Raw genomic sequence first — 14,973 nt, 5'->3', positions numbered from 1 at the left:
AAATTGGCAAACAAGTTTTTCAGGGGATTAAATTCAGGTGGGAAATTATTTAAACAAGTGGCCTCATGGAGACCAGGAAGGGTAAAATGTATAATGCAGAAAAATGTTAAATCTGGGAACATAAAATACAGGTTTTATTGTAAATAGTCCAGATTAGAACCAAAATGGCATCTATTAACCTCCTTAAAAAATGCATGTAAATAGCTGGATTTTCCTTCAGAAAAATAGCTACATTCAGAAATGAATGCACTGAAAATAATGCATATTATTACAAATTTTATAATTACAGAACTGTAGAAGTCATTGAAATGACATTAATGGAAATGCTGGACTGTGAAATCATCACCAAATTTACCAATACACTAATTTACTGAAATTGTTTCCAATTAGTTATTTGACATTTTAAAGTTTGGTAGAGTGGGACGCTTAAGTATACCATACCTTATATTTTCATGTATCTGACGAAATCCATACCCATGAAAAAATGGGTCAATGAATGTATAAAGATTATGATTATGATTATTACCAAGCAAATTGTCCATCACCATGTTTATTCTCTTATGTCGTATCCTATGATAGTTTCAGGGCCTCCCTGATGGCGCAGTGGTAGCGTCGTTGCCTTGTAATCAAGGGGTCCCGGGTTCGATACCCGGTGGTGGCACATAGTGGTTCGGATCCCACTTTAAACTGTAGGTCCAGTCCCGATTAGCCTTACTGTGCATAAAGTGGACTTAAAATATCAAACCAAACCAAACCTATGACAGTTTCAAAATTTGAAATAATATCAATACCAGCTTCAAAAATTGACAAAATGCCAAAGAAGCTGATGACAACCCCTGCACCGGGATACATAAATATCCATTCCTTAAAAATATATAGGATGTAAGAGAAAAATAGTCATGGACAATTTACCGAGCAAAACTTGCGCATCCCACTATACACATATACATAAGAGCAATTCAATGTACTGAATCCTATGTACGCATTACATCTAGATTCATGTTATTAATATATGAAGAATTACGCTTATTCTATATGATACTACATCTAATACTACACAGCAGGATACAAAAATTTGAGAAAATCAAGTTCCCTGCTGCTTTAAGACTACAAAACATACAGTAAACCAAGGTATCTTTGTCCACCTATTACACTACACTATTTATATCTACGTTGTTTAGCTTAGTGATGGAAGCAAGAATGTTAATTGTGCAATTCTGTGTGAGTATCTGTAATATTTCTACAGTATTCTCAAACTTCTTACATGCTGAAAGATGAATTTAACCCTAAATATCACTAATTATTAGGTACAGTGTGGAATAATGGCAGAATTCATACTACACATTCTATACATTACAAACCAACAGGAGGTTTCAGAGAAGAAAGTCGAGAAGATGCAAATATCTCCATAAGCGTGAACCTTAAGAAAGAAAATCTTAGTTTTCTTTTTAATGTAGGCAACATGAGGTACAACTTTGTTAATGCTGCAGCATTTACTTTTATGTTACGAACTACGCAATGAAAAATATACTACACGGTCAAGTAATTATAGAAACTGATGCTACGTGTGTGTTACAACCAGTTTGTAATTAATAACATTCAAAACTACTGAAACGTTTATGCCAAGGTAATAACAGCAGAACCTGTAAATGCAAATTGAATTTCATATTAATACATAAGCAACTTAGGATACTTAACGTTCTTCTTATGAACACTTGCAACTATAAGTTGTTTACCTTGAAAAAACTTTAGAGAACATAGAAGAGTGCTGCTGAGCATCTGCGGATGTTGGAACGCTTACGGATTCCTTAGGGTCCTTTTCCTTATCACTCGAGAGCCCTTCTACCCAGGACAAAGGATAGGAGAGTCGTTTGAAAACCTACAAATAAAAAAAGTAATATAAGTCAATGCAGAATTAGTGATGAGTTTCTATAATTGAATTAACACCATCATTTTTTTTAAAAAAATGTTCCTAAAAGTTTGGGCACGTGAATCTGGTATCTGATAATCATGGAACGGATTTACATGTACCAAACAAGAGTGTTAGATATGTAAATATATATTTAGTTATTTTATATTAAATATGGACTTACAATTGTGAAAATTATCAACTTTCATTAAACAAGTAGTTCACCTAGCTAAATAAAATGCATCAGGCTTACATGTAATGCAAACTGAAAATCATTTTATCATCATATGAAGGCACATAGGTATATTTACACATAAATGAAAACTTCACACACAAGATGTGCTTAATTTTTTGTTGCCAAAGCACTATGGATTCCCAGACTTTCTTTTTAGTGCTAAAACATGGATTTCCTCCAGTTGTCCCCAGAGACAGATTTATATTGACTGAAACCAGTGGTGAGAAGTAGCGAGCTACTTGTAGCGTCGCTACTGTAGCTAGCTACAAAATTAGTAGCTGTAGCTGTAGCGACGCTACATTTTGAAAAATGTAGTTGTAGCGGTAGCGAAGCTACAAAATTCCTGTAGTTGTAGTGAAAATTTCGCTACAACTACATTTTTTCTCAGCATTTTGAGATGAATTTTGAATGTGGCAACAGCGTCAGAAAAAATCGACAGTAACCCTTAATTTTGCAGGAGGTTTATAAAGACAGTCTATTACATGGAGATACAGATTATCTAGACTGTAGATTCTAGATATCTGCGTAATTTATTTAATTAGTATCTGAATAATTCAGATATCCAGATAACTAACTGACATATATGAATATATTCGTTTTTTAGCTGCATCGCTATTTTGGGGAGAAACATGCCTCGTTTGCTGCACCACTGGAAAAAAGTGCCTCGTTTGCTTCACCCCCGGAACAAATCCTGTGGATATCCATGGTGTAAGAGCACCAAAATGTCATTAATTGCTGTGTAAGACGCAACTTGCAGTGCAAAAACGAGCGATGGATTTTCCACTGCACTGACAAAGGAATAGTGCCAGCAATAAATGGCTCAGTACGTTAACAGCATTGATCATCGTCAGTATATAGGATCTCGCCAGCAAAAAATTATTGTTACAAGAATGATAAGTTTCTGGAATTACAATTATTTTCGCGATAGTATTTGTTCACAAATTTTAAAATTACAATACGTTTAGAACACTCAGGTTTACACGACAGTTTCCTCAATAATTTTATCATATTGCAAAAAGTATGTATGTATCCTGCAGAAACAACAATTTTCTTTAGTTAATTGATTGATTGATTGATTTGGTGTTTTAAGTCCACTTTATGCACGGTAAGGTTAATCAGACTGGACCTACAGTTTAAAGTTGGATCCGAAACTACTATGTGCCTCCACCTGGTATCGAACCCAGGACCCCTTGAATACAAGGCGATGACGCTACCACTGCTCCATCGGGGAGGTCTTTCTTTAGTTAATATACATAGTTTTCAAATTTATATATTTCTCCCACTTTTGCGTCACTTTTCTGTAACTTTTGCTAATCATGACATCATCATCCTTCGCCGTTTCCTGCCTCTGGCTGGGTCGGCATAGAAGTCAAGCCTCTTCATTTTTCTGGTCTCCCACCACTCCTCTCTTTCCATGGTGTTCCAATCTTGTCCTCTTCTGCTAACACTCTCCCCTATCTGCTCTTTCCACTGACATCTTGGTCTCCCCCTTGGCCTTATTCCCACTCCTTGTACATTGTAAGCTCTTACTGGTAGTCTTTCTGCATCCACCCTCTTCATGTGTCCGAACCATCTCATCTGTGCCTGATCTATCCTGTCCTGAAGCTTCACCACACCCACTGTCTGTCGGATCTCCTCATTCCTTATTCTATTTCTTCTAGCCTTCCTCAATATACTCCTTAAAAAATTAATCTTCACTGCCTGCATCTTTTCTTTGTCTCTCTATGGCATTGTCCAAGTCTCTGCTCCTTATGTAATTAATGGCACATAGTATGTGTTATATATTACCTTCTTGCATTTCATAGGTACATCCCTGTTCCATATTAATCTTCGAACGCTTTGATATAGTCCACCATCCATTTATCCTCTTCTGTTTACCTCCTCATCTATTCTTCCACTTCTCTCAATTATGACAATGAAGGATGAATGGTTTATTTAATTATTCTCTTATCTATAGTCGCTTTCTGCCACTTTCGGCTAATTGTGAGAACAAGGAAGAATGATGAATGATGAGCAGTGTGGGGAATGGAGAATCTCATCCTCCCAACTTGGCGTTTTTCCTAGTTTTCGTTTTGAGTCCATTTTATGCATAGATAAGCTGATCGAGACTGGATCCTAACCACTATGTGCCTCTGCTGGGTATCGAACCTGGGGCCCTTTTGTAGTCAAAGGGCTACAGGTACTTTTCATTCAAAATGCTGACTTCATATCAGTCTACAAAAATGAAATATTTATTCTAAAGAAAAATATGTTGATGTGAACATAAATACGTAATCCTACCAAATTAATTTGGGTAACACCCTAATTGCAATATTCATATATCAAATTTGAATTGATATGCCACTTGCATAGGTATGGTATTCTCAAAAACTATAGTAAAAATAAGTAACTGAAGTAACACTGCTATCAAAATTATCGAATGACTGGAATCATGATAATAAATAACAGAATCTTATAGTAGGGGATTTTTTTTAATACCCATATGGCTGTTTTCATTTTTTTATGCAGAAGTAGCGCAAAAAGTAGCGAAGTAGCGAGTAGCGAGCTACTTTTGGTAAATGTAGTTGTAGCTGTAGTGAAGCTACATTTTGGAAGAGTAGCTGTAGCTGTAGCGAAGCTACTTTTAAAATGTAGCGTTATGATCACTGACTGAAACTGCATTCTATATCACATGAAGTAATGCAAGTATATTTAAAATATGCAATGGATTTAATCGCGAAAGCTTAAGCTTGCATTGACAAGAATCTTAGAAATACACACACATAGTCTAATGCCAAGTTCTAAAATAAACAAGAGAGTACAAAATGAACATACATAATACAAATGCATGGAAACCTTTAGGTATTTAACACATGAAGGATAAATCTAGTAATAGCATGAATATGGAATATATGTTGGAAAATGTTTGAAACTGTGGAAATCATATGAATAACTAAAATATGTCAAATGTGTACTAAAAGTTAATACATGAAAAAATATGGAAAATTACAATTGCATTTTTCAAGCTTACGCACTACAATTCACAAAGATAATACAAATTTACATTCATTTTAGCTTCATATAAGATTCTACCACAAATTATCACAGCTCGCAACACAACGATCTCAGGTTTCCATGAAAATTGGTAAGATGGTAGAGCAGATCAAGTAATTACATGTGGGTCATTCCACGCAAAATCACCCACAGCAGGTTGCTTCATAAATCAATTTTTTTATAACTGATAGATACCTTGTCCAATGTGACAAATATGTAATATTAGACATGTCCAACAAATATGTTAAAAGTTACAAATTATTGAAAAATCAGAAAGGTAATATTTTTAATAGTAAAAATATCAGTTTCCAGTATTGGGTGTATGAACTAATGTTTTCACTGGCACACAAGATATATTTTTGACAAATGGTCCTAAAACACTCACAAATTACTACTAATGTGAGTACACACAATATTATTAGAAATGTTGAATACATTATTAGAAAAGCATTACTGTGATGTTTATCCAGTTTTAGCTCACAGAAATTGTACTAAGACCATAGTTCTTATCCAGAATGCATATGAGTCAGTCCATACCAAATGGCTCAGCACCAGAGCAGTAGCTTCAAGAGGGGAGATGCCCTAGGCACTGATGGAAGGGGGTGCCAAATGGCAAGAAGGCAAAACATTGAAAATTATTTGTAATAAAGGATGCATGCGATCCCCTCAAAAGTATTGGCACCCTATTAAAGCAATATCATTACCAGTTTGCAAAGATATTGATTTTTTTGTTGAAGTTGAAAGAACCTGGTTAGCTTATTCTCCAAGCAGAAAATGTGTGTACTGTCTTCCTTGTTTCTTCTTTGCCAAATCAGATTCGTCACAGTTTTGCCGCGCTGAAGGATTTTTCCACTGGCGTAAACTTAATCCGCAAATTCCAGATCACGAAAATTCACAATTCCATAGAACTGCTTTTGCCAAGTGGGGGCAGCTATCGTCACATTTGAAGACCAACACTGCTATAGACAACGTGCTACAACAGCAGATTCTGAGTGAAACTGGGAAATGGAGGCATATACTACGGGCACTATTAAGACTGTATTTTGTTTCTGGCATCCAGAAATCTTGCATTACAAGGCACTGATGATGGTTTGTGGAAGAAAGCTGATGAGACTACAGAACAACATGGGAATTTATTGGACCTATTTATGTTGTTGGCAAAATATGACGATGTGTTAAAATCTCACATGTCAACAATAATACACTCCCCATCAGATCTTGCTGAGACATATTTTTCTCCACAAATTCAGAATGAACGTGTCCACATAGCAGGGAATCAAGTATGTAAGGCAATAATTGAGGACATTAAAAGGGCAAGATATTTTGCCATTTTGTATGACTCGACTCAGTCATAAAGAGCAAATGTCCCAAATTTATCGTTACGTTACAGTGTCTTCACATGGAGAGAGCAAAATCGAAGAAAGTTACATTGGCTTCATTACTACTGACAACAAAACTGGTGCTACCTTAACTGAAGACATTTTACATGCTGTTCAGAATGATGGCCTTTCCATGCCAAACTCCCGTGCTCAGTGCTTTGACAATGCCAGTAATATGTCTGGGAAATACTCTGGTGTTCACGCTCGCATTTCTCAGCAGTTTCCTACAGTTCGCTATGCTCCTCGTGCATCACACTCGTTAAATTTAGTTGGTGTTCATGCTGCTTCGGCAGACACAGAAACTGTCAACGGATTTGGAGCAATTCAAAATGTTTACGGTTTTTTCAGTGAATCAACTCATCGTTGGGGTGTTTTAAAAAATCATGTTCATATTACTGTGAAGAGTCAATCAGCAACTAGGTGGTCTTCAAAAGCAAATGCAGTACAAACTCTTAAGTACCCACTTTCCGGATGTCTGTGCAGCTTTGGAGGAATTATGTGACCTCTCAAAAGAATCACCCGAAACAGCTACACGGTGCCAATGCCTGCTACACAGCCTTAAGAAGTTTAACTTTCTTGTGTTCTTATTCTGCTGGGCTGATATCTTCGAGCTATTAACGACGTTAACCTACAGCTACAAGAAAAGTCTCTTACAATAGATGTAGGTGTTAGTCACTTACAGGGACTACAAAGTTTTCTGTCTACTAATCGGGAAACAATTGTTGACTAATGCTATTGAGAAAAGCAAACAGATCTACAATGATATGAACATTGCAAGTAAAGAACATTTCATGTAATAAAAAAAACATTACATTACATTAATGATCTTTCTTAGAGGTGTTTCTGCTGCCTACAAAATATACACTATGTTGCCATTCGTCACCGGACACCCCTCAAAAAGTGCTCGGGATCATCTGTACACGTCATACAACCTATAAAAGGCTTTGCTGGTTGAGAATACACTCATACCAGCTACAGCAGTCAATATGGACAGACCCGTCGGTTACAGTGGGGTTACAGTGGTGCAAGGAACGCCGCCACTGGACTCTCGAACAATGGAAATCCGTCCTATGGAGTGATGAATCGCGCTACCAGATGTGGCGGTCCGATGGACGTGTGTGGACGTATGCCCAGTGAACGCTGTTTACAGGACTGTATCGTACCCACAGTGAAATTTGGCGGAGGTGGCATCATGGTGTGGTCCTGCTTTTCGTGGTATGGTCTTGGTCCTCTTGTTTTAGTTCGGGGAAACATGAATGCCAATACGTACCAAAAAGTTCTGGACAATTCTGCGCTACCAACATTGTGGGAACAATTCGGTATTGGCCCATACCTGTTTCAGCATGACAATGCTCCATGTCATACGGCAGGCATTATCAACACGTGGTTCGAGGACATGGGTGTGCAAAAACTTGATTGGCCAGCCCAAAGTCCAGATATCAACCCCATTGAACACCTTTGGGACGAGTTGGAGCGCCGCTTGAGAGTCAGGCCATGCTGCCCAAAAAACACCACTGAGCTGTTTGCCGCTTTGCAGGAGGAATGGGGCAAGATTCCCGTCGACTCGTATCGCAAATTAGTAGAAAGTCTTCCCCGAAGGGTTGCAGATGTCATTGCAGCGAAATGTGGCCCTACACGATACTGATGTGGTGCTGCGACCAGATTAACATACTGGTATGGGGTGTCCGGTGATGAATGGCAACATAGTGTATATGCTATTCATATGGTAAGATATATTTTTTTTGCATGGATTAGTTTCATTTCTAGGATTTTTTATCACTGCATACCGAGAGGTCAATAATGATCCTTGATTCAGAAGAATATATGTACAAACAACGTACAAACAACTCTATAGTTGTAACTGCTACAATTATTAGCATAAAAGAAACATCAATTTGAATGAACAATATTATTTAAGTAAGGCACAACAACAAATGCTTCTACACCTCCCTTAAAAAAACAATGGTAGAAGTTCGACAAGGGGAGTGTAGGGGGTGCCAAAATTTATTCTCGCCCCGGGCACAGAAATCTCTAGCTACGGCTCTGCCCAGGACGAGTTGGTTGACCATTTTTAAAATTTTCCATGTTAAAAATTTTAGTATGGTGTAGGCAGAAACGTTTTAAACATAAATCTTAATTTTTAGATTTCAAAAATTTGTTAAAAACCAGTTATCGTCAATTTTTTCTTAATACTGGGTAGTCCTACAAATACAAAATTGGTCTTGTTTCGAAGCTCTTTGCATCCGTTTTTAAAATCGATTATCATAGTTAAATTCACAATGAGAAACAGATTTTACACAGATTTTTATTCAGCAGAGTAAAGATGAGCACGGAATGTGGCAGCATGGCACACAGCGATATCCGTTAAACTGTGGAAACTGCCAGGTTGGCACTGCGAGTCGGAACGTGCTGTTAAATTGTTGAAAGATACTGTGCACTGTAAAAGGGCAGATGCCTGTTGTGCGCAGTATAAATTACATGTATAATTTTGAGTACAAAGGAATTAACACATACTTATGCATATTAAAAAGTATAAAACAGTATAAAATAACATAAAAAATAGAGGAAAAATCAAGGTTATGTCTATTAATGAGAAGAAAAATCAAAGGTTACATCTATTAATGAAAAATATAATCTAAGTACTCCTCTGTGCTATATAACAAATACTTCATTAGCAAGCTCCTTACTGCCATTTTAAATTTAGTTGGATTATGATTCTTGAATTCCTCTGGATGTGCGGACAGTTGAAAGATGGAGAGAGTTATACGAGTGCTGTATTTGTGGACGTCCAGATTTTTTTAGAAGATTTCAGAATTTGTATGAATAAAGCACAATGTTTCTAATATGTATAAACATGGAAGAGGTAATATTTGAAATTCCTTGAAAATTTGTTTCGTTGGGCTTGAGAGTGATACATTTTTCATAATTTTTAATATCAGTTTTTGCAAAATAAAAATTTTCTGCATTTTGGGTGAAATGCCTCAGAAAGAGATACCATATGTAAGTACAGGTTGAATCTGTCCAAAATATACTGTCCTTAAATTATTTAAAAATAAAACATTTCTCAGAATTCTCATCATGTAGAAGAGCATGCTTAACCTTTGAGTTAAAATAGTAATTTGCATGTCCCAAGACAGGTTTGTGTCTATCCATACTCCGAAGAACTTTATTGCATTGCTTTCTTTGACAACTTCATTGTTAATAATTACATTTAAGTTTCTTGTTTGTTTTTATTGGATTAAAATTTATTAGAACTTTTTTATTAACATTCAGGGAAAGCTTGTTGTTGTTAAGCCAGGTGTTTATAAAATAAACAAATAGGTCGTTTAAATGAACACTCCTAGGCTCACAGCCTACAAGCTATGTTGTATTAAACTAGGATCTGCAAAGCATTCAATTTTGTAAGATTTTAGAAATTGATTTGCTAGTTTCCGAGCAGACTTTACAACAACTCTTGCCCATCACCTGCAAGCAGAGAGGCTGACTGGAGTTAATTTATGTTGTCTTGACCTTTTATTTGGTATGTGTACTAATTCATAATATTTTTCCTTTGTAGCTATCGTACTTTTCAAAATGCCAATAGTTGATATGGACAAACACATATGACCATCACATGAGGATATTTCTTTTTCATTTGTTAGTTCATTAGTTGCCCAAAACTTGTGATTTTTAATTTTTTGTCATTCTGCTCAAGTCTTCAAGGCCAAAACAGACCTAGAATCTACACTCTCCCATGTTTGGGAATTACATACAGTAATTCTTTGAATCTTAAGGTTCATCCTTTTTCAGATTTTGGATATTTAAAATTTATGTGCCTTGGATTCGATGACATTTTAGATTCAAGTATACATGACTGCAAAAAAGGCAGTCATTCTAAGGAGCTAAGAATTGGATTGGATTGATTTGGTGCTTAAGTCCACTTTATGCACAGTAAGGCTAATCGGGACTGGACCTACAGTTTTAAAGTGGGATCCGAACCACTTGTACCTCCACCAGGTATCAAACCCAGGACCCTTTGATTACAAGGCGAAGATGCTACCACTGCACCCTCGAGGAGGCTATAAGGAGATAAGAAAGAATGACACCCTGAAGTTGAAGGTTCATGAAGGAGCAGCGATCAACAGGATTACAAGTTAGTCATGAGTTCTTATCAGTTAAGGGGGAGAGGGACAATTCCCCCTAGGTCCTTCTCTTTCATGCAGCTGGGGAGCACTGTTGCCAACTTAGCTCTTTTGGAGCCAGATCTGGCTCTTTCGTGCACTTGTTTGGCTGTAACTGACACCTGCCCCACTATGATGCCATCCTTAGCCCTGGATCCGATAGACCAGCTTTTGCCATGAGTATACATTTTGTACGTGACGTGATATTGTTATATTAGCTGCGTCACCCAACCTTCTCCTAACTCCCCAGCTACTTTTATATATTGCCGTGGCTGAGGTAAAGATGACAATATTGTTATCAGGGAATCCCTTATTTTCAATTTCATACGATCATTATTGAGATGGGTGATGCTGTCAGATCTACACGGTGAAAACTAAGAATAGATTGTCATCACTTTAAAGTTACCGGTAATAGCAACGCCCCTACCCTCTTGACAACTGAAATTGCGAATGGAGCCACTTTATCCAGCCTTCCTAAATCTAGCTCCTTGAAAGAAAACTTTAGCTCAATTTAAGGTGAAATTTAGCTCTTTTATGCTCATCAGGTTGGTAACACTGCCAGAATGGCCATATGAGGCAAGGAGAAATGCATTACACTTATGGGGGAATTATTTAGTTCGTTTTCTTGAGAATATCAAACTTCCGATGGTGGAAAAAAAACATATGATCAGGTAGAGGATCCATTGAAAATGATATTTTTGCTAGAAAGAGTCTAAACTCACATTTGTTTACCCGTAACTTTAATTTCAAGTTCTTTCTCCATATGGAATACATTGAATTCTGTAAATACTTATTCATCATATTTTTCAAACACAGTATCTAGCTTAATAATCAACTTTAAAAACTGCTTCCACTTGCAACATGCGGAGAAATTCATAGTCTCTAAATATGCATGGATTTTCTTTAGTAGCAGTGGCCATTCCGACGATATTGAAATAAATGCATGCCTGGTGCAAAATTATGACACCTCACATTAAGGCTATGATGTTGCAAAATAGCTTGTTATTATACGTGGTAATTTTAAGGCAAGTCATGGCTGGCATGACAAATTTATGAAAAGAACACCACTGGTTGTGTGAGGATGCCTTTCATAAACTACAACCATTCATTCTGCTAAAGGGTCATTCCATCTGAAATCAACAAGGTCAACCACCTTGCATTTTTTTGATTAATTTCAAATTTGGAATACTGGAAGGGCCACCTGAGGTAAGAGAATATGCAAAGTTGCAGATCCATATCTTTTGTATTTCCGAAATTACAGTGTTGCAAAATATGCAATTTTGACCACTTTTTCCATCTTGTTAACTTTAAATTGCAATATTTTGGCTATCAGGGCACCTATAGAAGTACCTCGGACAGCATTGTAAATGTCTTGAAGGGCTCTTTCACATGAGATATTGCATGCCTATACCAGAGTAAAACAATAATTGAATATGGCGCAAAGAAAACTTTGGTAGCCATTTTCTCAAAAACTGGTCTTTTAATTTTTTCAAAAAATTGTATGTCATGCATACACTATTACTCAATAACTGTACAAAATTTGAAAATGGGACCCCAATGGGATCCGGAGTTATGTTATATTTAGGGTAGGGTAGAGTAGGTTAGGTAATGCATGATAAAAGATTTTGATAGACAAATACCTAATATTCAAAAGTAAAAGTCTAACAGAAATGAAATATAATATTATTTGAATTAACTTACATAAATCTAATGTTTAAATTCGCAGTTATTATAAATTGAGAGTGATTCAAAAGTCTGGTCCCATACGAAACTCCGTTATTAGTGCACATAGCAGAAAATGGAAAGAGGGGAAAGTTGTTGGAAATAGGTGTTTCAATCTAAAGTGATTGAATTTTCAACGTATTGTGCACCGTTCAGGCTGTACACTAGTACGAGCCTCATTAGTAGCTGAAAATGCCACATATTTCGCCCTGAATACTGCATGACATTGCAACCATACAGTACGGGGTAAATTAAGAATAGATGACAATAATTACAGGCAAAATAAACAAGTATTAAAAACGTGAACATGTGACGTGCAAACCCCTCCTTTTCCCAGACCACTAGAAAAGGCTAAAATCTCACAAATGAGAATCAGTCTGCAATACGTAAGTACTTCACACTGTGCCACTGCGCATGTCCCATATTCACATTTTTATACTTTAGTATAAAAATTTGTTTAGTTTACCTGTAATTATCATCATTAATTCTTAATTTACCCTGAACTGTGTAGTATTGTGATGCCATGCAGTATTCAGGGCGAAACATGTGGCATTTTCGGCTACCAATGAGGCTCGTACCAGTGTACAGCCTGAACGGTGCATGATACGTTGAAAATTCAATCACTTTAGATTGAAACTCGCCTATTTCCAACAACTTTCCCTCTTTCCATTCTCCGCTATGTGCACTAATAACAGAGTTACGTATGGGACCAGACTTCTGAATCACTCTGAATTTATAATAACTGCAAATTTAAACATTAGATGTATGTATGTTAATTCAAACAATATTATATTTCATTTCTGTTAGAATCTTACTTTTGAATATTAGGTATTTGTCTATCAAAATCTGTTATCATGCATTAACTAACCTACTCTACCCTACCCTAAATATAACATAACTCCGGATCCCATTGGGGTCGCATTTTCAAATTTTGTACAGTTATTGAGTAATAGTGTATGCATGACATACAATTTTTTGAAAAAAATTAAAACATCCGTTTTTGAGAAAATGGCTACCAAAGTTTTCTTTGCGCCATATTCAATTATTGTTTTACTCTGGCATAGGCATGCAATATCTCATGTGAAAGAGCCCTTCAAGACATTTACAATGCCATCCGAGGTACTTCTATAGGTGCCCTGATAGCCAAAATATTGAATTTAAAGTTAACAAGATGGAAAAAATGGTCAAAATTGCATAGTTTGCAACACTGTAATTCCGGAAATACAAAAGACATGGATCTGCAACTTTGCATAGTCTCCTACCTCAGGTGGCCTTCCAGTATGCCAAATTTCAAACGAATCAAAATATGTGAGGTTGAAAAGTGCCTCTCCATTGGTTGATTTCACATGGAATCACATGACCCTAAAGAGAAAACTGCATCAAAAATGAAGTTTTTCCACAAGATGTCAACATCCGTGCTCAGAAAAGTTCATGGGTTACAGAGGAACTCATGAAAGACTAGGTGAGGTGCATCTGGGAACATCGACCTGGAGGTATTCTTAATGCTGTCTCACAGGTGTGACTTGGTGGTCATTTCAGGAGGTTATGACAATCCAACTTCATCTGCTCGGTGTTATCTGTCAACAAACCAAGCAAGGGTAATGCACGTTAAGTGGTAGAAACCTTGGTTAGCTTCAGAGGATCGACGCTTTCATGCAAGATTAAAAAGGCATCAGCCTCGACTCTTCCACTATTTCCGATGCGTGGAAAAGGATCCCTGATAGAAAATTGGCTAAAAATCTTTCGAAAAGTGCTGCCTGACAAATGCTATGTATGGAACGGGACAAGTTGTTATGGAAGGATACAAGTGAAGATGATGGTGATAATGACATTGAAGATGAGACTGATTAAAAGGCATGGGCTGATATTATTAAAATGAAAAACTAAATATGCTGACCAAGGCAGTAATTTATTTTATTAAAAACATAAACTAACGTAACGTTTCAACCTTCTAGCAAGGTCTTCTTCAGACTCTGTATCAAGTACAAAAGTAACCAGATACAACAAGAAGGGTAATATATATACACACAAACATTACTCCCTCCAGACTATTTAGAAAGTTGTTTGGATGACTTTCACTTTCCAACTTTACTTTCACCTAAAAGGCTAAACACAATTACTTCCATATAGAATGTGGTTGGACTTTTTAATCTCATGCTCTTTTCCCTTCATTTTTCTTCCTTCTCCTCTCCTCTTTTTCTCTTGTCCTTTCCACTCTTTCCAACATCTTCTTCCATTCTTTGTTTAACTTCAGTCCCCCATTCCAGTTCATTGTGTCTTCTTCGCCTTTCTTCTCTATTTCCTTGGCTTCCTTCCATTTTCTCACTAGCATTCTCTTCTCCCTTCCTATTTGCTTAGCCTCATCCCACTCTATGTCATGTCCTGTTTCTCTCGTGTGTTTAAATATTGCATTTCTCTCTCTCTTAAGTCGTACATCATCCCTATGTTGTTTCAACCTGTCTTTCAGCCTTCTTTTCGTTTCTCCTATGTACACACTCTGACATTCTTTACATTTTACTTCGTAGATAATCCCTT

General features: G+C 36.7%; 1 protein-coding gene across 11 annotated transcripts in view; it reads right to left on the bottom strand.

The window, feature by feature from the left end:
* mtd (TLD domain-containing protein mustard) overlaps positions 1 to 14,973 on the bottom strand; it is a 652,551-nt gene that overhangs the window by 184,635 nt on the left and 452,943 nt on the right. For all 11 annotated transcript variants that reach the window (XM_083130051.1, XM_083130056.1, XM_083130052.1 and 8 more), the window contains one exon: positions 1,737 to 1,879. In XM_083130051.1, coding sequence (XP_082986177.1) covers positions 1,737 to 1,879 — 143 coding nt within the window. The remainder of the gene's footprint in view (positions 1 to 1,736; positions 1,880 to 14,973) is intronic.

This window comes from Lepisma saccharinum, chromosome 10 (assembly GCF_977018435.1).
Source record: "Lepisma saccharinum chromosome 10, izLepSacc3.1, whole genome shotgun sequence".
Taxonomy (NCBI): domain Eukaryota; kingdom Metazoa; phylum Arthropoda; class Insecta; order Zygentoma; family Lepismatidae; genus Lepisma; species Lepisma saccharinum.
Note: the sequence above shows the minus strand (reverse complement) of the source record. Positions and strands in the feature narration are given on the sequence as shown.